Source organism: Heteronotia binoei, chromosome 14 (assembly GCF_032191835.1).
Source record: "Heteronotia binoei isolate CCM8104 ecotype False Entrance Well chromosome 14, APGP_CSIRO_Hbin_v1, whole genome shotgun sequence".
In the NCBI taxonomy this organism is placed as follows: domain Eukaryota; kingdom Metazoa; phylum Chordata; class Lepidosauria; order Squamata; family Gekkonidae; genus Heteronotia; species Heteronotia binoei.
The window spans coordinates 22189025-22215662 of record NC_083236.1 but is presented as its reverse complement, the minus strand read 5'-3'; the positions used below and the strand labels follow the sequence as shown (position 1 = coordinate 22215662).

The window sequence follows — 26638 nt, the reverse complement described above, 5'->3', positions numbered from 1 at the left end:
GTTAAAGGCCTAGGTTCAAGAATGGCTTACGTGTAGCCCTGGCTTAGCCTGGCACTAACAACGTGGCGTTAGAAGCACTGCGGTGGTTGCAAGGAGTGGGTGATGTCACAGAACAGCTCTTATGCTCAGCATGCAGGATTCTTAGCAAACTGGCTGTGTGATACTAAGTGCAGGCAGGAACCAGATGCAAAGGTAAACTGCCAGAGGGGCTGACATATTTCTAAAGGGGGTAAGAGGGAGGGGAGTGTAATTATATTTTGCAGCAACACAGACAAGCTTAAAGAATATCTCCAGAATCTTGGAAGGGGAGAGGACTAGAAACATGAACAGCATCCAGGCAAACGGCAGCGGTTTCTTTCTTGTGGTCTCTAGACTCCAAATGTGTGTGACCCCTGCTACGCTGGATCTTTTCATGTATTAAATGCAAGATGATAATGATAGTGATAAGAATACAATAATTAATGCCTAATGTTTGCATAATACTTTATCTAAATGCTCAAAAATATATTATGCATGTTTATTTATCCATGTCGTATTTAGAACAGTAGCAGCTCCAATAAGCCTGATCTCATCAGAGGCTGGAAGTTAAGCAGGGTCAATACGAGGATGGGAGACCAATAAGGAAGACTGGGAGAAAAGCCCACAAGGTGGACTTCATGGGGTTTCCATGAGTCGGTTGTGACTGTGGCACACTTTACCTTTCATACTTAGAACAGCCTGCATTGTCTTGAGAACAGATCATGATATCATTCTGTAAGATGCCGGGGTCCAGAAACTGTGGCTCAGTGGCAAACCAGCTGCTTTGTTTGCACAGTCCCCGGCTTCTGCAATGAATAGGATCCAGCAGGCGGTGATGTGAAAGAGCCACGCCTGAGACCAAGAAGAGCTGTTGCCGGTTGGAGGAATTAAGACTGCACTTGACAGACCAATGGATCTGACTCAGTCATAGTAGAAGACATAGAAGAAGGTGTACGCGCCCTTCAGAGGAGATGGTCCATCCTCTAGAGCTGCAGAATGTGAGATTTTTTTCCTCGGTGATACCATGTTGTGCCAGTGCATGACAAGGGTGCAGGGCAAGAGGAAATCCAGCCAGAGATGGTCACCCAAGCATGCAGGCGTACTGATGGGGAGATATTAGTGTACTGAATAATCACTTTTCACACAGGCCCCTCTCAGGGGGAGAAAAAAATGGTCGGTCTTCCCAGAGCTGGATTAACAATTAGGCCAAGTAGGCACTGGCTTATGAGCCCCCGCGACTTTAGGGGCCCCAGGCCGGCTTTCCTCCCCAATTTCCCCCCAGCTTGCAGCCCTCCCAGCCTGCACGCATCTGAGCTGCTCTTTGCCCAACTTGCCTGATGCGACTGCTGCTGGCGTTGTTGCCAAGTTTGCCTCTCTCTGCCTCTCCCTCGCAGTTTAGTAAAAAGGGCTTCAAAGAAGGTGCCTGCAGGCTGCAGTGGGGGTCATGGGCAGCAGGGTGGGTGCTCAGACTCAGAGATAATTTGCGATGCCCGCCCCCCCCCCCCCGAAGATTTCGACTGCCTAGGGGCCTCCACAGGGTTTAATCCGGCATTGGGTCTTCCTCTGAACCTGCCCCGTACTTGATCTGCAGGGTCAAGGAAGCTTTGCTAGAGCTTCTTTGTACTTCTGAGCTTTGTTTAACCACAATTTGCCCCTGGGTGGGTTTGGCTTGTGCAGGCAACTCTGCAGTTGTGGCACAGCAAGCGAGAACTTGGGGAAGGTGAGACAGGCAGTCTTGTGAGAAAGTGCCTGGGAGTAGCACTTTCTCACAAGTGCCTTTGCTTAATAGATCTTTAACTCTTAGTTCCTGATAGGATTGGAAGCGTCACAACTCAAGAGAGCTGTGCCACTCCTTTAAGTTCCCTGTCTGCTGTAATAAGCAAGATTCCAAGAGTTCTGGACTGCTGGCTGAGGGAGGTGGAAGAAAGAATAAAGAAGGGAAGCGAAGGGGAAACTGAGCAGGGCAGCTGATGGGTCTCCTCCTTGCTGATCTCCTAGCTGCAGGTGCAAAGTAAGAAAGAAACTGAGCTAAATTATTCCAGCCTGTTTATTCATGTGCATAGGGCTTTTCTTTGTAGCAGGAACTCCTTTGCATATTAGGCCACACCCCTCTTATGTAGCCAATCCTCCAAGAGCTTACAGGGCTCTTATTACAGGGCCTACTAGAAGCTCTTGGAGGATTGGCTGCATCAGGGGCTGTGGCCTAATAGGATGTGGCCAAATATGTAAAGGAGTTCCTGCTACAGAAAAAGCCCTGCGATGTGCATAAAGGTACGAGTTAACAACCCCAATGAGCATACATTTCAAATAACTTCCTACCATTCCAAGGGCAGTATTCCAGTGAGATTCCTCCCCTCCCTCCAGCCCAATTCCAGCTACCGTCAATATGTCAATTTTACAAATGGTGCAAGAAAATGGATCCTATATGTAACATGTTAAGGACCGGGAATCTTGCTTAAAGGGTATTCATGAAACAGGGCAAGCCAAATGAATGTGGTAAAAAGCTTGCTATTTTGCTGCATGCTGAAGATATTAGTTGGTGTTTAAGAAAGGACAGAGTTCTACGGTCATCACAGCACTGGCGGAAAGGGTGCTGACAGCCGGCATGAACAAACATTTATCTCTCCCATCAGATCCCAAGCCAGCACGTTCCTAGGGAACTGTCAGGAGAATACTTCTGGAATTCCACAAAGGGGATTGAGAACTCTGCTTTTGAAACATGATCTCCACCAAAGATCTAAATAGGATACACATCAAATAATCCTTCCTTCAATCGTGTATTTCCTTCCAAATCAAATGCCACTGTTGGGATTGCAATAACTGAAAGAAGAAATCCTACACCAAACCAAGTTCATCTCAGCAGGAGTTTTGAATTTGTGTCCGACACGTCGTTGTCCTGTTTTGCACTTTCAGAAACTGACAACACAGCATGCTCATCGCAAAAATGGGGAAAAAAACAGAGAGAGAGTTAAACAGAGCTCCAGGCTGGAGACAGATGACAGGAGCTTTTCCCCCCTGAATCGAAGGCAGTTGGGAAAAGGGCTTCCTGTTGATGGTGTCTGCTCTGATCTCATTATTATCTATGGCAAGCACGTTTCGTGTTCCTTCCCATCCCCCTCAATCTTGTGAGCTGCAGCAGCCAACCTGCAGTCCTTGAAACAGGTGATAAGTGGGAGATTTAAGTACTGGGGGCCAGTGAGAACCTGGCAACCCCAGCCATTGGTATACCAAAGGCTGCCTTGACTTGTCCGACTGGCAGCTGCTTTCTAGGGTCTTAGGTAGAGGTGCTTCCCATCACCTAACACATGATCCTTTTTTATTAACTGGTGGTGCTGGGTATTGAACTGAGGACCTTATGCATGCAAAACAGATTCTCTACCTCTGTGCTGTTGGATTCTCATACAGTTTAAAGCTTAACCAGAGAAGCCTTTTATCTATTGATGTTTTGACCAATTTAGCCCAAAGACATCTCCTTGGGCTGAACCAAATGTAGCCCTAAGACCCATAAATGCTGCATAAAACCAGCCTCCTGGGAGAGAATACTTGACGGCTAGATGGTGGGACAATATGAGGCAATACTCAAGGACTGAAACTTGCCTCCTGCTTGTTCAGGATACAGTATAGATTCTGACCTTACCCAATTATCGATGTGCTAATAGTGATGTGTGGCCCCCATCTATGGGAGATGCCTGGCGCTGCAGATAGGGAGCTGTGCTGGGCTTGCGGGGGGTAGTGGGGTGGGGGAAGCTGAAGCTGTGTGGGGCTCACTTTCAGTGGAGGTGATGGATGGCAGGAGCTTGAGGGGTCTTGGGGGGCAACAGCAATGGAGGGAAGGAGCCATGGCTAAGAAGTGAAAAGGGTCCCATCCCCCCCACAAAAATGGGTTTCCACTTGTTATTTATATAATGCAAGAATGGCATAACCAAAAGACAAATCTGTATGCAGAGGAGTCTGAAGTCAGTTTGGTGTAGTGGTTAAATGTGTGAAGAACCAGGTTTGATTCCTCACTCCTCCACATCCACCTGCTGATGTGACCTTGAGGCAGTCACAAGTTCTCACAGAGCTGTTCCTCTCAAAAGCAATTCCTGCCAGAGCTCTCAGCTCCACCTACCTTACAGGATGTCTGTTGTGAGGAGGGGAAGGGAAAGGAGATTGTAAGCCGCTCTGAGCAAAGGGTGGGGTATCAATCCAGTCTCTTCTTCTTATTATTAAACGTTGACATAAGTGAAGAGATGAATAAATGCTGTGAGATGTACATAGGCTTTCTTTCAGCTGGGGATGAAGACACAGGTGGCGATCCTAAGAACACTGGGAATAAGCCCAACTGAGTAAAATAAGTCTTACTTCTGAGTAGGTCTGCTTATGCTTGGTTCCAGAGTCTTCATGAAAGAGATAGGGTTTAATTTAGGTTTGACAGAAGAAAGAAAGAAGCTAGCCTGTAAGTGTTCTGTAATAAATAGCAGGTAGTTGTGTTGGTTTGAAGCAATAGAACAAAGTTTGAGTGCACCAGTGACCAGCTATGTTTAATTCTGGATATAAGTTTGATTCTGGGCATGCATACGGAAGCTTATACCCAGAATTAAACTTTATTGGTCTTAAAGGTGCCATTGGACTAAAACTTTGCTCTGTATATATTTGGGGAAGTCTTTTAAAAGAAATATGGGAGAACTGTCACCCTCTCTAGGCTTCTCATCTTGATTTTTTTGTTTTTTTTGCCTTCAACTCCTAGGTGTGGTTCGCCAGGTGAAGCCTATCGTTGGTCCCTTCTATGCCACCCTGAAGCTAGAAATGAACTATGTTGTGGGAGGGGTCGTTTCTCACCGCAACATTGTCAACGTGCACATCTTTGTTTCAGAATACTGGTTCTGAGCACTCTTGCAACCTTGAGGCAAGCCGAAGTGCCACGGGAAGAGTTAATACCACTGCCAACTCTAAAAACTTATATACCTTTTGTATGTTTTGTGGGGGTCTTCTAAGACCAAATACCTTTCTTTTTGAAGATCATATCTGGTTCATTGTTTAAATAAAAGCCAAGTACCAAAGTATCTAAAATAGGATGGCGCAGTCTTACCTAGTTGGATTGTTTGGATGGTATAAATAAATCAAGTGTCTGGAAGACCTACTCCTAAAGGTCTTCCAGTAGCCCTTGAGACAAGAGGCTGCATGCAAAATTTTGCCAGCTCAGAGTCTTCCCTATCTTCATCCGTAAAGTTTCTTAGAGCGCCTTGCTTGTCTATGTGGTTAACTTTTCTGCTATAAAAACCAGAAAGTCACTTAACCGTCCTATCAATTTGGGACCATAAGGCATATGTTAAACTTTCACTCCTAAACTACTTTGTAATCTCTGTATTCTCCTATGATAAAAGGACGGGTTGTTTTGTGAAGTTTCAAGTGCCCTTCCATAAACCCAATTAAAGTGACTGTGGAATGTGGAACTACTTACATCCAACTCCGGAGTCTAAATGAAGTCATTTGGTGCTTTTTATAAGGAGGTGTTACTAATTCTGTGGCCTGTTTCCAATGAGCTCTGTGGCTCATTCTGCATCTCCAGGGAGACTTTGGACTTTCCAAAACATCAGTCCCTCTTGTGACATGGCAAACCTCTTTTGAAACTGAGGGGACTGTCAAAAGCAGTTTGAGAATATGCTGTTCACAAGGGGGAGGGGCAAGTGTAAAATACTCTACTGGACAGTCCAGAGCTTTTGCACCATTCTTATTCATATCTCCAGGCAGTGTGCAGTTGAACTCTTTCAACTCTGAAGTTGGAAAGGTCAGGAATAACACACACACACCCCAGGAAACAACATTCAAAATCATTGCAATCTCCAAATGCCATCCCTGTATGGCTGCAAACCATAAACACAATCACAATCTTGGATTTTTGGAGTGAATTTGGATTGAGCAAAATGCTCTTGAATACTTGCAAGGGTTGAGCTCCTAACTGGATTGCCTCGGTGGTTTTTGTTGAAATTCATCTTGCACAGCAGCCTGTGGGCCAGTCCTGCTGTGGGAAATAAGTAACAAATAACAAAACTGGCTATATCTGATCAATTGCCAGTGATGAGGCAAGTATCCCCCAGGGTCATGAAAGAGATCTAGTTTTCCAGAATGCAATGGCTTGCAGTTTGTCCTGTATGTGCAGTCAGGTGCATCCTTTATTTTATTATATTTATTTTTATTTACTTCATTTATCCCTTGCCATTCTCCCCAGTGGGGACCCTAAGTGGCTTTCAGTGTTATCCTTTCCTTCATTTTATTCTTACAACTGCCTTGGGAGGTAGACTAGGCTAAGAGTATGTAACCGGTTCAAGGTCACTCAGCAAGGTTCCATAGCAGAATGGGGATTCAACCTGGGTCTTCCAAATCCTAGTTTGACCTTCTAATAGCTATATCATGCTGGCTTTCTTTACAAGATAAATGTTGAATTTTGCTTCTTGAACTGACTGCAAAAACTGATTGCATGATTAACTAGGTTCATCAGCAGACACCAAAGACACACTGAGACATCTGTGTAATAAGTCTAAGCTCAAAATTCCAGTTTCCCCTCTATTAGCTATGTGTCCTTTAACAATGGAAGGATTCAGCATGTGATGGGAGAGGGGCAGAGATGCAGCTACAAGATAACCAACTAGTCATATGAGAAAATGATGTAATTATACAAACAGATGCAACTGCATTGGTTTGTACTCATGTGAACAGTTTAGTGAACCATCGGCCTCCTAATCCCAACCAGTGAGCGGGACATGAACCAAACCCATACAACTCATTGTAACTCTGTACAATAAACAATAATCTTTTTAAAATAAAGTTTCACATTTTACATCAGAATTGTCAAATGCACCAGTTTTTACAAGTATGGCTTCATATAAAATAAGCAAAGTATTTTTATTTTTTTTACAAGCACAGAAGGAAGCAGGGTGGGTTGGTTTTCACACGCTGGAAACAGACAAACAACGATCAAGCTATTGTTCATGGTATGTACAGTTTGTTTTTCTTCTAACCTTTGTCTCTGGTCAAACAGGCTTTGTAGGCTGTAAAACACATTAAAACCTGCATGGTTTCTGAATGAAGGAGTGACAAGATTAGTGTGGCTAATGCAAAAGGTGCCTCGATCACGTTGCTGCTAACTTTCTAAAGTCGTGCCTTCAGCCTGTGCCTCTTTAGTTGGACACAAAAGAGAAACAAAGAACTGGGCTTGCGGTTCTACCTGAATGAATCACCTTTCAAAGAAACACTTGCTCTGTAGAGAAAGAGTGGTAAAGAAACCATACTTTCAACAATTTACACAGTATGTTAAGATATTGCAATAGAGATTAACTGGTATGCCTGTACCAGGGAGTGAGGTGGACTCAGCCCAGTTCTTCAGTCAATCTCACGTAATTCTCCACTGTACTACAACCCCTGCCCTGTACGGCTTTGGCCCATGCAGGTCCCATGGTCCTATGGATAGTGTTTTGGATGGGCAAAGCAGATCCTATTATTCCCTTTTTTACTATTGGAAAAGCTGGCTGAATCCAATCCTATATCTGTTTGATACCAATTTAAGTATCATGGCTCCCTCACCTGCAAAAAAATGGAATGGAATGTAACAGTCTTGTGAATAATGAGAATTGTATGCTGGAGATCATGGTCAGAGAGCCAGTTTGGTGTAGTAGTTAAGTGTGCGGACTCTTATCTGGGAGAACCGGGTTTGATTCCCCACTCCTCCACTTGCACCTGCTGGCATGGCCTTGGGTCAGCCATAGCTCTAGCAGAGGTTGTCCTTGAAAGGGCAGCTGCTGTGAGAGCCCTCTCAGCCCCAGCCACCTCACAGGATGTTTATTGTGGGGGAGGAAGGTTGTGAGCTGCTCTGAGACTCTGAGATTCTGAGTGGAGGGTAGGATATAAATCCAAAATCCAATGTCTTCAGTGGTCCCACAGAACTACAGTTCCTATTGTTTGATGAGGAGAGCCTGTAGGCTTTCCACATTCTTTTCCCTTGCTTTTAACTTCAGGGTTGTCCCCCCCTCCCCTCCGGTTCCTCATGTGTTTTGCTCCCTTTGATGTCAATTTGATATTATACCAGTTTATTTCCAGCATATCTGCCTGCAGATTTAAACTGCAGGTTTTTATGCTGGAATAAACTGTTGTAATATCAACTCAACCACTAGAGGGAACAAAACACGTGCAGAGCAGAAAAAAGAAACCTAAAGAAACAGGAACTTTAAAGTGAGGAAAACTAGAATGCAGATAAGCCCTAAACTTATGAAGTCATGTTTGTCATATAAAAACCAACCTGAATAACCTGCAGTCCTAGGCTTTCAAATGGGAAAGATGTTATCTCTGTGGGGTTTTTGTCTGAGGTTTTTTTGTGTCAAATTGTGCTAGGGTTCTCTGTAATTAAAGGTGTGAAATAGGGAAATGCACACTTGTAAGAAACACACACATTTTCATTGGAAATGGTAGACAGCAAAGGACCATATTCTGCAACTATGCGATGCTCAGTTTAAACCATCTTTAAAAGGCCGAAAGGAATGGAACATCAAACTGGATAATGTGGTCCACCAATGGAATGCTTCTGTTGGTCTTGCGGGCAATCTGTGCATGTATTCTTTGATCATTGCTCCACTTAGATAGTCAAAGCCGGCACATTAATTGTGAGTCACTGATTTTCAAATCATAGCTTTGTTGTGATTAATAAATACACAACCAACAGTAAAGTACAACCACACACATGCCACAATCCAACCAGTGTTCCCTCTAAGCTGATAGATCCAGGAGGGCAGCCGTGTTGGTCTGAAGCAGTTGAACAAAGCAGGAGTCAAGTTGCACCTTTAAGACCAACCAAGTTTTATTGAGAACGTAAGCTTTCGTGTGCTCTCTAAGCACACACTCTAAGACGTCTGATGAAGTGTGCTTAGAGAGCACACAAAAGCTTACGTTCTCAATAAAACTTGGTTGGTCTTAAAGGTGCAACTTGAACCCTCTAAGCTGAGTTAGTGTGAGCTAGCTCACAATTTTTAAGCCTCTGGCTTGCACATTTTTATCTTAGCTCATGAAAAATGGCCAGAGCAAACTAATTTATGCAGTAGCTCACGCCTTTCACTTTATTAGCTCACAAAATAGAATTTTTGGCTCACAAGACTCCATATCTTAGAGGGAACTTTGAATCCAACCATGGAGACTTGTTATGGAAGTCACATTTAACTACAGGGTTGAGCTGGGTCAGGGTTGAGCTAGCATAGTATGGAGAGAAGATGTCAGACCAGAAGGAAGGAAGATTCCCAGAGAGTAACAATCCACACATCAAAAGAATAGCATCAGAGCAATAGAAGGGAAGGATGATTAGGCTCGTGGCCTCTCTCTCTCTGATTCTATAGTCCCTCTCTGAAGTCTGAGGCTAAGAGATAGCACAAAGTCCTTCAATTCCAACACCTCAGAGGTCTCCCATCCAAATACTAGCCAGGGTCAACCCTACTTAGCTTCTAATGAGATCAGGTTAGCCTAAGCTAGCCAGGTCAGGAAAGGGGTCAAAATCTAGACCAAGACTATAACATGGCTTTCCTCATTCAAGGAGGAATGCGTTAAAGGAGAGATACTCTGAGCGGGAAACGGCGAAACAGATTTTTCACCTTTTACAAAAGAAAATTTAAGGATAGGACTGAATGTTGGACGTTGTCTTGCTATACGTTCTGCAGACGAGTTAGCACGTGCCCCGCATGTTTACATGTACAGCCACGGATTAGCCCCTTCCCATGAATAGCATATTGTGGAGCTGTACTATGTATTTCTCATGGTGTAAAATAAAATGACAATAATACTACCTGATAATTAACTGCCTTTGATTCACACCTGAGGCAGCTCCCCCTAGAGGCTGTAGTAGGGCCATCCTTTGTGTTACAAATGTCATAGCAAAGAGCCATTGAGGAGTTTGACCACTTGACATGAGCTTCCATGTGACTTCGATCAAGCTATGACTAAAGTTGCAAACCTCCAAGTGGAGACTGGCGATCTCCCAGAATTACACCTGACCTCTAGGCTACATAAATAACTTAATATTTATTTATTCAGTTAGTTGGTTAGTTAGTTAAAACCTTTCTTCCACTCCTCCTGGATAAAATGGCTGCCTTTGAAAGTGGGCTGTGTGTCATCATATCCTTCTGAGGTCCCTCTCCTCCCCAATTTCCAGACTCCACCCTCAAATCTCCAAGTACAACTCCAGGTATCTCTAACCAAGACTCAGTATGGATTTGTAGAACACACACTTATGTATGCTGGGAACTCGAAATGCTTCGTTCCCATTCAATTGAATGAGGTTTCAATATACAGCTAGGTGCTTCAACACACTTGGGGAGGAGAGGGGGGACTTAACTTTTCTTATACAAACAACTCAGCTGAGATTGTGGCCTAAAATGTCAGTTAAGGCTTTCAGAATGCTTGACAATCTAAATAGTTTGCCATCACAGCTGAACTACTGCCCCCATAGTAGGAATAACCGGACAAACAACAGTAGTTGGACTAAAACTAGGGCAGCTTTATTGATCTCAATATTAACAAAGCAACTAAATGGCAAGGACTAACTAAATTTATGCAAAGGCAAGGGATAACCCCCGTCCCCTTCCTGTCACTGCGAGAGAGCATCAAGCCCCTCACACAAGCCAATACTGTTTGGCAACATCCAGGTGACAAACGTGATCTTGTCCCCAAGCCAGGCCCCCTTTTGCGCCACACAACCATCTGGGCACCCAGACCTGGAGGCATCAGAGACTGCTAACGTATCTGGCTGGGAGAAACATCTGCAATGATTGTTGCAAGTCAGACTGCACACCTCAAGCAAGGGGGGGGGGGCTGTTCAAACTGTGCTTCCTGCAAAATTCCTGCTTTCTACCTGCCAATGAAAACCTATCAACGACACCACCAAAGCCAATTACCCAATCCGCTGCTAACAGAATGAGGTAGGCCAGAAAAACACACCCTGCTCTAAGCCAATCTGAGTAGGGGGCACAAAATTCCTATCGGGCCCCAAGTATGACAACCAGTACAAACCCATTCTATCACTGGGCGCACAGGCAGGTTGAGTGATTAGCAAAAAATCAATCTAATGGTCGGAGAGGGAAGGTCAACGCCTTGACTCCGCCCCCAAACAACAGCCCTGAATGTAACCTTCTAACTATCTTGGTCCTTCCAAGGAGGCAAAAGAGGCCTTCCATTCTTACCAACATTGCTGTCATCTGGTAGAGCCGTATTAATCCGTGGTGAAGTAATGGAAGTAATGCATCCATTTGTGATCTTCCCCCCTGAGGCTCATAGTCTGGAACTACAAAGTAAACATGACCCATTTATCTTTTCAGCACCAACAGACTGTCATCACTATTTTATATTTTCTAGAGCCTTTAGGTATTCACCACGTTGGCCAACGATTAGTCATACTCCATCATCTTCCACAATTGCAACAGTTCTTCAGAAACCAACTGATTGGAGTGTTCTAATCTACCCTGGAGAAGCTATAAGTGAAAACAAAAACCATCTTGGAAGAAATAGAGGGGAAAAACAAGGATAGGTGGTACACAATGATTTAAATCTATCTTTACCGCAACTGATGAAAGACAGGTTATTCAGGCAATATTTTGCTTTGCTTGCAAACTTTCCGCAGATTTCAAAAATCCCTGGCCCAGTTTGGACCAGGAATGCACCGTAGGTTTGTACATTCACTCCTTCCCTTTGCCATTTGGGTTCATTTCAGGGCTAAAATAGCCATCTTTAGATTCAGTAGATTTGCCCGGCAGCCATGAGGCTGAAATGGACTGGCCTTCAAAAATGCACATCCGGCAGAGTCCTTGAGATGGGGCTACCCCTTTCACAGCTGGAGGAGCCACGCTTTGCTTGTTACTTTTTTTGACACAGAGGTGAATGGCATCTATTTAGTTATATGGGAGAAAGCAAAGATAACTCCATTGGGCTGGAGACTGCTGTTGAGAACCGATCTTGCTCATAATGAGGGTTGCCAGGTCTGGGTTGGGAAACACTTAGACATTTCTAACCTGAGGAGGGCAGGGTTTGGGGAGGGAAGAGACTTCCATGGGGTATAATGCCATAGAGTCCACTTTCCAAAGCAGTCATTTTCTCTGGATGAACTCTGTCACCTGGAGATGAGGTGTAATAGTGGGATATCTCAAGCTACCACTTGGAGGTTTCCAACTTTATTCATAAAGTAATTCTGTCATGCATATAACCTCTATCCAGGGATCTGTTTCTTGGTCATGCTAGAATGTAATGGAATGCAGAGCGCATGTCTATGTAAAACTATCTTCTGGAAAAGACACGCTCCCCACACACAGTTACCAGTAAGGTAGATCTAAGCTAGATCTGCCAGTTACACATCCAGTTTCTCCTTCGTCACCTCTGACAATGCAGCTTCTTGGACCTATCATGCCCATCAAGTTCAAGTCTATTGGATATTAATTTTTTAAAAAAGAACTTTACCGTGGAAGCACAGAGTATTCCTGATTTGCAGTATCCCAAAAGCTGTTCAAACAAGTTACAAAGATGATTTGACTCCAATGGTAACAAAAGAAAGAAATTTTACTTACAAAGACAGAAGCAGACATCTCACATGACATATTCATGTAGGTTATTTAACTTATTGTGTACGGATTAACTTCAAAAAGGTTAGCTTTCTACAGCCCCAAGCCCAGATAAGAGAAAGAAGAGAGGCTCTATATATGATGAAACATAGAAGGCAAGCAAGGGCCAAAGAGGCTCAGCATCTAACCAATGAGAGGGTGGGGCCAACTGCCAAGTATACCAGAGAGAGAAAATTCTCTTAACCAGGGCTTTTGTTGGAGTAAGAACTCCTTTGCAGATTAGGCCACACATCCCTGATGTAGCCAATCCTCCTGGAGCTTTCAGTAGGCCCTGTACTATGAGCCCTGCAAGCTCTTGGAGGATTGGCTACATCAGGGGTGTGGCCTAATATGCAAAGGAGTTCCTTCTACAAAAAAAGCCTTGCTCTTAAACTTTTCCCTCCCAGATTCTTGTGTAGAATTACAATATCCAACAAGATCCTCTGAGCGGGAAAAGTGTCAAAATACACACATTGCAATTTTTCACACCCATCGATCGGTTTTGCTGCATTTTACTTGTTCATTCCCAGGCAAAGTGATGCTTGTTATGAGCTTGTGGAAGCCAGTTCTGCACAACAGCTAAGGGGTACAGACTGGGCCAACTTATCCATTAGGCACAGTACCTTCTAGGGCCCACAATATTTTCAGGGGCTCACAAAAATGTTTTAATTTATTTTTAAATCAGAAGAGAGAAAATGAACTTGTAGAGTCTACAATGTTTTAATTTTTTTCTCACATCAGGAGGAAAAATGAAATGTTTAGGGTCCACAAAAATCTATTAATTTTTCCTAAAACCGGGGGGGGGGGGGTGTTTGAAGTATTTAAGTTATATAAAATAATTTGTAATATTGATATCATTATGGTGGGAGGGGTACAGGCAGGCAAAAGTGCCTAGAGCCCACAAAAGTTATAATGTGGCCCAGGGTACAAAATACTCCAAAGAATTACGTCAAGAGAATTAAGGTTGAGACATTATTTGGTAATGAAGTACATCCCAACATAGCAATGTTTTTGCATTTGTGGCTCACCTATGATAGAGAAGCTCCCTCTTTATATTCTATCCTGTCCACTCTACAATGCCCCCAGAATTAAATTTCTGTCTGGAGTACTAACCTCCTTAAAAGCATGTTCAGAAACAGAAAATATTATATTTCTGCTATCTGACAATGATGCTCTTGTGTCCTATAGAGTCTCTTTGTTTGCCCTTGCAGCTAAGAAGATAAGAGCAAGAGTGATATCAAATGCTGTAACTTCTTGAGGTTGGCCTTCCTAGGGAACTTTTAAGGTGTCTAACTTGCCTTTTTTAGGCAAGATTCTTGAAAGGGCTGTGGCAGTGCAGCTTCAGAGTTTTCTGGATGATGCTTCTGTGCTCAACCCACATCAATCCGGTTTGCGTCCAGATCACGGGACGGAGACAATTCTGGTTGCCCTCACAGATGACATCCAGAGGCACCTGGATAGAGGTGGCTTGGCAGTGCTGATGTTGCTAGACCTGTCGGCGACGTTCGACACAGTCGACCATCGGCTACTGACCTGTCGCCTCGCCAATGCTGGGATTCAGGGGTTGGCCTTGAAGTGGCTTTTCTCCTTTCTCCAGAGTCAGGGACAGAGGGTGGCACTAGGAGATGAACTGTCCTGACGACACCCACTTATCTGCGGTGTGCCGCAGAGAGCGGTTCTTTCTCTGATGTTATTCAACATCTACATGCGCCCCCTCGCACAGATTGCCCAGAGGTTTGGTCTGGGTTGTCACCAGCACGCTGATGACACCCAGCTCTATCTGTTGATGGGTGGCCAGTCTGACTCCACCCTGGAAAATCTGTCTGCAGCATTGCAGGCTGAGTGGACTGAAATTTAATCTGACGAAGATGGAGGTCCTGTATCTGAGCTGTCGCGGTTTGGAACCGGAGGTCCGATTACCGACCTTACCAATCGGTCCAGCAAGCGGCAAGCTACTGCACCAAAACACAGCTTTATCACCTCTCTGTCAGCAACAGCAGACCTCTTCCAGTCAACATGAGCTATGACCTGATCGTTGCAAAGGTGGTGGAGTGACAAGGATGAAAGGCTGATCGAGTGAACAGAGGCAGTGAGGCTCAACAAAGGCAAGACTGTTGCAAAGTGCATGTTGTGAGAACAGGATGCAGGAAAACAAGATCTGGGGAGCCACCTGTGTATGCCTGAGGGATCCTCTTTCCATAGAATCATAGAGTTGGAAGGGGCCATACAGGCAGGGCCAGCTTCAGGGCATCTGGCGCCCAAGGTGAGGTCCCACTCCACCGCCTCGCTGCCCGCACCCTTACTCCCGTCCACTCTCACTCCTGGTGAGGGCAAGCACCACAGTGGCAGTGTGGCATGGCTACTGCACCTCAGAGTGTATGTGCTGCCTGGCTGTCATCACTCAGCCTCCTGGGTTGTGCTTCCAGAAGCAACGGCATCTGGGCAGTGCACATGCTCTGAGGCACAGGAGCTGTGTAAGCACTGCCGTGCTCTCCTATTTCCTTTGCTGAGGAGGGGAGGGTGAGGGAGAGGGGCCAAATTGGCTCCCCCAAGGCCACACCCTAGGCAGCCTAGGGCTTCCTAATGGACATGCCGGTTCTCCACACAAACCTCCTGCACAATGCAGGATCAGCTTAGAACAAAGTCAAACTCATTTGTTACAAAGGCCAGATCTGACATAAAGGATACTTCGTCAGGCTGAGCCATCCATGCCATAAAATGCAATGCCAGATACTGGAGATATAAACTTCAAACAACAAAGGCAGACCCAATTAACAATGTTATTTTTTAAAACTCAAAATACAAACAAAAGCAACTGATTCCTAGGAATAAAGCCAATTGCTTTACTGGGGAATCCACAAAAGCCCCAATGAATGTATTTAATCATATGCAGGACTGGGTTTTTACCAAGGGATTTCAAAAAGAGGGGATATCTTACATATCTATACAAATTAGTTATTTTTTGTATATATAGCACTTTTGGTATATGTAGCACTTTTAGGAGATGAGCAATCTTTTTTGCAAGCAATTTATTTATTTATGTTAATTTCTAGCCTGCCCTATCCCGCGAGTGGGCTCAGAGAGGATCACAACAGACTTAAACAATAGCAATAAACAGTAAAATTAGAAGTAAATAAACAATTAAAACAATAAAGAAGAGAAGCCTGCAGCTGGTGACTTGTTGTTCAGTCGCACAGTTGAATCCGACTCTTTGCGACCCCATGGACCAAGTCACGCCAGGCCCTCCTGTCTTCCACCATCCTCTGAAGTCTGCTCAAATTCGTGTTTGTTACATCAGTAACGCTGTCCAGCCATCTCATCTTTGGCCATCCCCTTCTTCTTTTGCCTTCTGTCAGTTTGAGCTAAACCAATGCAGCTTTGGCAGGGCATCACACCCTCTCTCCAGAGATGGCAGCCTGCATATCTTCTATTGAGGCTGGCATGAAGCAGAAAGACTGTTCCAAGCGGTCAACAGAGTGGTCTTGGTCTTGGTCTCTAAAGCACTTGGCTCTTGTATTTGGGGGCAAAGGTTCACATTCTAAATGGGAAGTTTTCTATTCCAGTTTTAAATAGTGAAACTGAACATTTCAGCAAGTTTTGAATATTTCCATTTTTTTTTTAAAAATGCATTCCTATTAGAAAGATGTAAGGAAGCCCTGTACAGGAAGGATGTTAATATTTATGCGGAAATCCCATTAGAATCAATTCCTACATTGTCATTTTTTACGTGTTAGCTTCATAATAGTTTAGACTAGTGCTAGGTAGAAATAACCTATCCCCAATCCAGCTAGGCTTCGTTGGGTCTGAGTCCCGTTGAATTCAACGGAACAGCAAGTAAGGCATGACTAACCTAAGTCCCATTTCAATGGGTTTCACCCAGGTAACTTTCACTGGGATGGCCAAATAAGTTCTAAGGACAGATTTGCTTTTGTATGAGTCTATACTGCAGGGATTACTCAAACAGATTTGATATACGCTGGGACTATTAATCTCTTTCAAAAATGTTTTTATGTGTGAACATGAAACTAGGTTAACCAATTAACTCCCATTTAATACAAAGAACACAGAACATAAACAGCTTTACCGAAAAGGAAGAAGAAGAAGAAGAAGATATTGGATTTATATCCCGCCCTCCACGCCAAAGAGTCTCAGAGCGGCTCACAATCTCCTCTACCTTTCTCCCCCACAACAGACACCCTGTGAGGTGGGTGGGGCTGGAGAGGGCTCTCACAGCAGCTGCCCTTTCAAGGACAACCTCTGCCAGAGCTATGGCTGACCCAAGGCCATGCTAGCAGGTGCAAGTGGAGGAGTGGGGAATCAAACCCGGTTCTCCCAGATAAGAGTCCGCACACTTCACCACTACACCAAACTGGAAAGGTATGATATGAGATGAACAGAGATGAACAGTTGCCGCTAATCCAAGGGCAAGAAAAGCACAGATTTATTCCAGTGCACTAAAACAATCATGTTTTAATCATTGTGAGACCTCATGTGTGCCACTTTGCATTAAACAGCTTTCAGCAATCAGTGTTTAGGCTACAGAATATGCATGAATTCTTAAATCAACATGGCAATGGTCAGTAATGCAAAGCTGTGTGTTTTCAGCTATGCAAAGGGGTTTTCTTATACTGGTTCTTTGTGGATCTCTCGTTCTGAATTTTGTCATATTCTGACTCTTTAACTGTAACAAGCTGCCAACCCCTAATCAAAAAGAGAGAACTGTTGGTGCACCTAACTTGTGCTTCCTGTCTTCAGGTGGTCCAACAGGTGGAGCTGTAGGAACACTCTTCAGGTGTTTCAAGACCTTTCCCCTCCTCCCACCAGTCGAATCAGTCAGATTCTACAGAACAATCACTGAAGATATGAATCCTGTAACTCTGATTCAATACAAGAGCCCTTTGCCAAACCTACAGCGAGGGCTTTTTTTTTGAGCAGGAATGTTCAGGCTGACTTGGTATCAGGAGGTGTGGCCTAATATGCAAATGAGCGTCTGCTGGGCTTTTTCTACAAAAAAGCCCTATGCTAAACAATGGTGATGTCAGGGGGGTATGACCTAATATGAAAATGAGTTCCTGCTGGACTTTTGCAACAAAGACCAACCAAGTTTTATTCAGAATGTAAGCTTTTGTGTGCTCTCTAAGCACACTTCTTTTTATATTTTTATTGAATTTTTTTTAAAATCTACATGTTAATATCAATATTAATATGAATATATAATTAATTAAACGTATGGAATCAGGTTGTAAACAAGCATAAATACTTACATGCATACAATAAAATATTGAGTAAGGATTTTAAGTTATAAAGATGTATCTAGATATGTAGACCATTTTCTATCCAAGGAGAGAGGTCAAGATGAAAACAAAATTAAGATTAAGACAATAATTCCTGTATCAAAACACAATCTAATTGAACCCATATTATCATTAAACTATTAATTATGCATTGTTATGAATTCTTAACTGCCTAAATATTCTCTATGCAAACTATTACAGGTTATTCCAAAATTTACTATCTGGTAATTATAATTACTTCATTGGACAAGGGGATCAGGTATTGTGGGCTGAAATACAAGCAGTTTGTTGATTAAGTATGCAGACTGATCACAGTGTGGCTTGGCCATTTGGTTTGGATAGCCATAAAAGGTAATAAAGTCCTCTGCCAATTGGTGTTTCTGTAAATCTAGGTGAATCACAAAAGGACGTGTATTTCCTAGTTGTAGTCCACCTAGTTTTGCATCTGCACCAAATCTAAATTTTAGAAACTATCTGAATCCTGCTCAGTGGGCTACTTCCTTCAATGGACAGGAAAAATAATGAACAAGACCAAGGAAGGAGCAGGGCATCTCTCCTCACGGCACTGCTACGATGAATGGGAAAGGCAGGTCATCCGGTTTGCAGCCTGGCAACTGAACGTGATCTGTGTGCTTTTTTAAACTAAGGAAGAGACTCTTAAAATGTATGTTTAGCATGTACCAACACAGAGAAGTCAAAATGTAAGACAAATCTTTTAAGAGCAGAGATCAGGAAGAGAGAAAAACAGAGCTTGTCAACAATGTATTTGATTTTTTAAAAATCCAGGGTGGAGCTAGGATGGTAAAATATGAAAGTGCAAAGTGTTCCTCAGTTTTAAATTTGGGGGGAAGGGGGAGAAAGATCAAAAATATCTCATTAAAGAGAAGCCAATTCATTATTTCTTCTTTTACAAACAAAGGGGCTAGGGGAAGAAAAGTGTTCTCATGAGAAACTGTATGCTTTTCTTTAAGAGGGTACACTTTAGATCAAGGATAGACTAAAGTCTGTATGATGTTGGGGTTACTAAGGTAACAATGCATTTTTATGAATACCAAAGCAAACAGATGAATAAACTTCCAGTCAATCATTAATTCATATTGCTACTTTTTGAGTTTTGCTAGAATGATTTAGGTACCACACTTCCTCTTCTTCTGATATTACAAATGGTGTTATTTGATTTAAAAGCAAACACTTAACATTGCCTTTAATACTCCCCCATTCCATTTCCTTTCTTCCCATACGACACTACTTTTGGAAAGTAAATTTACTGATCACAGAATTTTTTTTTAAATCAATAATTGTTTGTGATTCAATACAATAAAGGTCTGATAACTGCCAAGAGGATGATAAAGTCTTCTCTAAAACTATTAGCAAGATCTAAATGAATGATTTAGCTATATTACACTGAAAGAGCAAATATGAAGGAATTGCCTTGCAGTTTAGTCACATCACAAGAGGTTTAATCAAGTAAGTTTTCAGTGATAGTTCAATCCTGCTGATAAATAATATAAATTCAATTGAAACTTGGTATACTCATTTATGGTGGCAAACACTGAAGAGCAAAGACTCCATTCCCAGAAGCTGTGTCAGATTATGGTGGTTCAAATTCACACTGAATGGTATAAGACATTGGAAGTATTAAAATAATATAAAGCTGCCCTTTGCGATGGAATAGTGAAAAGAGCAGAGTAGGAAAAGGTCAACATAAGAATGACTATTAGGGTTTGTAGAATCTTTCAGGATCAAGTGCCGTGTTCTACTGGAGAAAGTTTTCCTTCCAGACGTTTCATTCTCAGCTGAGGAGAACATCCTCAGTGGCGTTGCAGCCGGAGCACTCCGGCTGCAACGCCACTGAGGATGTTCTCCGCAGCTGAGAACGAAACGTCTGGAAGGAAAACTTTCTCCAGTAGAACACGGCACTTGATCCCGAAAGATTCTACAAACCCTAATGATGTTACCAGCCGTGAAAACCTGAAATCTTTGATAAGAATGACTGTTATTCTGTTTCTTTGGAAAAGGGCAAGCTATTTAACTGGTACTGTCAGGAAGTGATTGGGAGAGAATGTACCGGGATGTGCCTGAATATAGGGGTGTTGAAGAGTCCAGCTGTTTTTCAGTTCAGTGAAAAGACAACCTACCAGGGGACCTGACAGAGGTCTACAGTGAACATCCAATGATTGTGACGGGTAATAGATTCAGGTCAGACAAAAGGAAGTACTAAACTAAAAAATAAATCATACAATTTACTGCCCAAGAATAATAATAATTAATTGTATAGCATTGTATGTAATATAGCCTGGATATCATAAGACTGTATGGCACCCTGAAGTTCTAGCTCTTTTAGGTGGCAAGAGCTAGACTTATTTTTTAGGTTGAGAGAGCTGTGACTGACCCAAGATCACCCAGCTGGCTTCATGTGGAGGAGTCCAGAATTGAACATGGTTCTCCAAATTAGATTCCATTGCTCTTAACCACTATACCATGCTGGCTGCCCATGGATGTAGTTATGGCAGTTAGCCTAGAAGGCTTTTAGAAGAAAATATTGGATTTATACTCTGAATCTCAGAGCAGTCACAATCTCCTTTACCTTCCCCCCTCCCCCACAACAGACACCCTATGAGGTAGGTGAGGCTAAGAGAGCTCTTACAGCAGCTGCCCTTTCAAGGACAACTCCTATGAAAGCTATGGCTGACCCAACGTCATTCCAGAAGGTGCAGGTGGAGTGGGGAATCAAACCCGATTCTCCCAGATAAGAATCCGCACACTTAACCACTACACCAAACTGGCTTTTAAAAGGAATTAGCTAGATTTATGGAGGCTGAATCCACCAGTGGCTACTAGCCATGGTGACTGACATGTCCAGAGGCAGGAAACTTCTGAATACCAGTTTTAATACACAACACCAGTGGAAAGCATTGGCCTCTGCCCTGTTTTTGAGGGAATTTTCAAGACTTGCCCTAGCCCCTCTTGCACATGTGGTGAAGCCTCCTCAGAGGAGGAGCTTCCCTGGGTTTCAACTGAGCCCCAATTTGCCCTGCAGAAGCTCCCAGGGAAGACTCTCTCTTCTCCAACAGAAGGATCCCATTCCAGCAGACCAGGAAACCCCTGAATGGGCCTGTCCAATTCCTGCATCTCCAAATTCTCTCCCAGTTCCAGAGGAGGCAGAGGGCTAGAGCTGGAGTCCAGACCAGGCATAGGGGCACAGCAGCTCAGGACCTCCAGAAAAGGCAAATGTATAGTTCTTAGCAGGATTAGGGACCGAGCCCTGGCCACAAGGAGGGACTTTCAGTTCCACACACAATACTGCAGGTGAGTCCTGATTTTTACTGTCTCCTATCTCCACTTTAAACAAGCTTGCACTTTACCGTAGAGAGCAGCTGACTGCTGAGCTCCAGCTTTTTAGTGCAAACCTGCCAGCCTCTTCTCTTATAGGGCAGGCCTAGTCTCCAGCTTCAGATCCTGCTTTGACCCTTGGATCCTTCTCTGCTTGTTTCTTGCCTACTTGTGATCCTTGAAGCTTACTGGCAACTTGCCAAACCATGATGGTCCTCCAGGGCAAATAGCTGACCAACATATGAAAGGAGATGCTGATCCAGCTGTGGTTCTTTACGTGCGGTAAGTGAGCCTCTATCTGAGATGGATAGGTGGAGGAGTTAGGGATGCCAGCCTCCAGTTGGGACCTGGTGATTCCTCCAGAATTACAGCTCATCTCCAGAGATCAGTTCTCCTGGAGAAAATGGATGTTTGGGAGGGTAGACTCAGTAGCCTCACTGAGGTCCTTGTCCTCTCCAGGTTCCACCCCCAAATCTCCAGGAGTTTCTCAACCTGCATTTTGCAACCCTACTCCCCCATACACCTTGCAATTGGCCAGGAGAAATCTGGCAACCCCTGGAGGAATCTATGTAACATAAGGCAGATGTGCTTTCATTCTGTATTGCACAGGCATGTATGGTGCCACAGTTTAACTTGTCTTTAATACGAAAGGAATTATTGAGTAACATGGATTGAAATTACTGATACATTTGGCCTGATGTGCTCCTCTGTGCAAGTCTGTGTTGGAATTTAAAAAGCGATGAGTGACTATAACCCTACTCCCTAAAGCTATCAAAAAATAAGAAGATGCATTCAATCAAAAGTCTGGCAAAAAAAAAAAACTGACCAGAAAAGAAATAGGAAAGTGCTCATTCATCTCCACAGAGCAATAGGCTCCCAAATTTTATATGATATCTTTGCTGTACTGTGTTAGTACATTAACTGTTCCTTGGATAGATTTCTCCATGAGTAATTAACCTTCAAGTTGCATGAATGGGCTAGTTTTCTATCAAGAGAGTAAATTTTAGCTGACAAATTAGACAATTGCCCAAGGCAATGGCTATGCAGTTTTGCAAGCAGCATTTAAACACATGATTTATAATGGAGTCTTCTTTTCTGGGCTGCTTCCCCCTCAATGAAACAGTTACTGTGTCTTAAGATCTCCTACTTGGCATGGGAATTCCTGTGCCTGGATGTTAAAACCATGCAGCAGTAGGCAGCAAGAACAGCCTGCACACAAAGAGAAAAAGGACCCCACAAAATGGAAACTTCCACTGTTCCGCTGAAAACTGCCACCGCTGGTTATTGCCCGTGAATGCAGAATAGTTATGGGACTTTCTCTGAGCTAGATTTGAGGATATAAACTTTTGCGAGTTTATTTTTTTTAGATAGTAGGAAAGGAATGCTGAATTCCTTTGCATTTAAGGTAGAGTGAAATCCAGTTCAAGTAACTATTAAAACCAGGGCTTTTTTTTGAGCAGGAACGCACAGGAATGCAGTTCTAGCTGGCTTGGCGTCAGGAGGTGTGGCCTAATATGCAAATAGTTTCTGCTGGGCTTGTCTACAAAAAAAAAAAAAAAGCCCTGATTAAAACTGTACTCTACCTGTAGATTTTATTCATTTATAATATTCTTAAGCCTGCCTAAGGTGTGTAGCAAACAAGATAAGGAATAAAAACAAAATTATTAAATCAACCCAGTCTTAACAAACAAAGAACACGGCCAATATCACCATAGAACTATTATCAGTTTCTCTGCCCAGTCTTTTGATTCATCAGTTGAACATATAGCTTCCTCTTTCCATACCTTTCCTCACCCCCTACAAGCATCCAACTGGCCCCAAGCACCCTCCAAAAAATTCTGTTTTGCAGCAGGGTTAGCATCGTCATCAATGTTTAATACGGTCAGAGACCCATCGAATGACAACAGACAACACATAACATCCATATAACAAAATGTACAGATCTAGAAGGTTAGCAAGTTGGGGAGTCTTCCTACCTCTCCTGAAAAGTGTTTCAGATTTGGGGCGGGGAGGGGGCTGCTGAAAAGAGCCTTGTCTGGGTAGCAGCTAATTGTACCTGAGTAAAGGAATGGAGTAGTTGTGCATACAGAGGGAGAGGTGGTCCAGCAAGTATAATATAAGAACATACGAGAAGCCATGTTGGATCAGGCCAATGGCCCATCCAGTCCAACACTCTGTGTCACAAAGTGGCCAATATATGTGTGTGTGTGTGTGTGTATACACACACACACACACACATATATACTGTGGCTAATAGCCACTGATGGACCTCTGCTCCATATTTTTATCCAATCCCCTCTTGAAGCTGGCTATGCTTGTAGCCGCCACCACCTCCTGTGGCAGTGAATTCCACATGTTAATCACCCTTTGGGTGAAGAAGTACTTCCTTTTATCTGTTCTAACCCAGCTACTCAGCAATTTCATTGAATGCCCACAAGTTCTTGTATTGTTAGAAAGGGAGAAAAGGACTTCTTTCTCTACTTTCTCCATCCCATGCATAATCTTGTGCAAAGTCAAGGCTGCCCGTTGGGCCTATGTTCTGGGCTGCCCTTGTCACCCAGTTCTTTTGTTGCAGGCTTCTGTGCAAAAACATACACTTGCTATGGGCTGAGAGTTTAACTGGCACTACCTGCTCTGCTTGCTATCCACCAAGGCTTTCCTGCATTGCGTCTCAATTCTTTTCTGTTTGTGCCTTGCAGTGGCCTTTCTGAGTGGACATTAAAAACAACGCACCCCAACAACACCTCTGTTTTCCTCAGCCAATCCTTTTCTCTGGGGAGACCTGCTGGGATGCCTCACAATTCAATTGCTTTGCTATCTGGGTTCTTACTAAGGTTGCCAAATTCCAGGTGGGCTCTGGAGTTCTCCTGGTATTACAACAGATCTCCAGACTACCGAGATCAGTCCCCCTGGAGAAAATGGCTGCTTTGAAGGGTGAACTCTGTGGCATTGTACCATGCCAAGGCCCCTCCCTCCTGAAGCCCCACCCTCTCCAGGATCCACCCCCAAAGTCTCCAGGTATTTTCCAACACAGACCTGGCAGCCCTACACCATTGCCTCCTTGATGTGCTCTGCAGTGTGACATGCCTCCTCTAAGCCCAGACTTCAGACTTCCTCATCCAGAAAGGATATGCCATTTTGTGGTTTCATCCTCAGTGGCTGTTTCTACACTCAGGGTTGATTATGATTTTATAGGCATTGAATCCGCCTGCAGAAAACTCCTGTTCAAAAGTACTCTTATAAAGTGAAGAGCAACTCTAGAGTGAAACCGCTTTTGGTGCCAATTCAAGAATATGGGTGTAGACAACTTAAGATAATGCAAAGTAAGACAGAAGTGGTGGAGGTATGCAATGTTGTTGTTGTTCAGTCGCACAGTCGAGTCCGACTCTTTGCGACTCCATGGACAAAGTCACGCCAGGCCCTCCTGTCTCTGCTCCATATTTTTAGTCTGCTCAAATTCGTGTTTGTTACATCAGTAACGCTGTCCAGCCATCTCATCTTTTGCCGTCCCCTTCTTCTTTTGCCTTGTCTTTCCCAGCATCAGGATCTTCTCCAGTGAGTGCTCTCTTCTCATTTGGTGGCCAAAGTATTTGAGCTTCAGCATCTGACCTTCCAGGGAACAGACTGGGTTGATTTCCCTTAGGACTGACTGAGACCGTTTTCGCACAGCTTACCACGCTGTCACATTCCTGTTCTCTCTGCAGCGTCTGTCAGATTTCCCATTATCTGCGCCGGAGTTACAGGAAGTGCCGCAGCTTTTGCGTAGCAAACATAAACTGGGTTTTAGCGGTTTACGTTTGCTACGCAAAAGCTGCGGCACTTCCTGTAACTTCGGCGCAGATAGTGGGAAATCCGACGAACACTGCGGAGAGAACAGGAACATGACCCCGTGGTAAGCTGTGTGCGAAAATGGTCTGATTTAATCTTCTTGCAGTCCAAGGGATTCTCAAGATTCTTCTCCAGCACCACATCTCAAAAGCATCTATTCTTCTGCGCTCGGCCTTCCTTATGGTCCAGCTCTCACAGCCATACATTGCTACTGGGAATACCATCGCTTTGACTATACGGACTTTTGTTGGATTGAAATTTTTGTTGCAATGTAGATGAATATTTTAAATGTGCACCAAGAGGGATCTTCTGTCAAGTAGAAACAGCCAGTTAGTGTTTGCTTTATCATTACCTCAGTCGAAGCAAACACTGTGTGTCCTTCCCAGTGGGGAAAGTGAAGAGGGAAAGCAGAGTGATCTCAAGGTAGGTTTTAGAAAGAGTAGGTTCAAGTGGAAGCCAAAAGGAAAGAGAAGGATCTGAATGGCTTAGCCTCTTTAAAAAGTCTTGCTTCTTTGCTCACCAAGAGTTGGAGGGTGCCTCCCACTGATGGAGACAGGAAGCTAAATGATGGGCCTGGAACAGGAGAGGAGCCACCCCCTTGCAAGAGGATGCCCTGTTCATTGTCCAGCCTAGCTGCCACCCTCTTCCCTAATAGGAAGGAGAGAGTGAGTATAAATGGGCAGTCTTCGCAGTGGAGGACGGTAAGCAGTGGGGTGCCACAGGGCTCGGTACTGGGTCCCACGCTCTTTAACTTGTTCATAAATGATTTAGAGTTGGGAGTGAGCAGTGAAGTGGCCAAGTTTGCGGATGACACTAAATTGTTCAGGGTGGTGAGAACCAGAGAGGATTGTGAGGAACTCCAAAGGGATCTGTTGAGGCTGGGTGAGTGGGCGTCTACGTGGCAAGTGCAAAGTAATGCACATTGGGGCCAAGAATCCCAGCTACAAATACAAGATGATGGGGTGTGAACTGGCAGAGACTGACCATGAGAGAGATCTTGGGGTCGTGGTAGATAATTCACTGAAAATGTCAAGACAGTGTGCGTTTGCAATAAAAAAGGCCAACGCCTTGCTGGGAATTATTAGGAGGGGAATTGAAAACAAATCAGCCAGTATCATAATGCCCCTGTATAAATCGATGGTGCGGTCTCATTTGGAGTACTGTGTGCAGTTCTGGTCGCCGCACCTCAAAAAGGATATTATAGCATTGGAGAAAGTTCAGAAAAGGGCAACTAGAATGATTAAAGGGCTGGAACACCTTCCCTATGAAGAAAGGTTGAAACGCTTAGGGCTCTTTAGCTTGGAGAAACGTCGACTGAGGGGTGACATGATAGAGGTTTACAAGATAATGCATGGGATGGAGAAAGTAGAGAAAGAAGTACTTTTCTCCCTTTCTCACAATACAAGAACTCGTGGGCATTCGATGAAATTGCTGAGAAGACAGGTTAAAACGGATAAAAGGAAGTACTTCTTCACCCAAAGGGTGATTAACATGTGGAATTCACTGCCACAGGAGGTGGTGGCGGCCGCAAGCATGGCCACCTTCAAGAAGGGGTTAGATAAA

General features: G+C 43.8%; 1 protein-coding gene across 1 annotated transcript in view; it reads left to right on the top strand.

Annotated features, from left to right (window-relative positions):
* FBLN1 (fibulin 1) overlaps nt 1–6843 on the top strand; it is a 71408-nt gene extending 64565 nt beyond the window's left edge. The window contains exon 17 of the mRNA XM_060254022.1: nt 4748–6843. Within this exon, the coding sequence (XP_060110005.1) occupies nt 4748–4887 (140 nt within the window). The 3' untranslated portion in view covers nt 4888–6843. The remainder of the gene's footprint in view (nt 1–4747) is intronic.
* The last annotated feature ends 19795 nt before the right edge of the window (nt 6844–26638 follow it).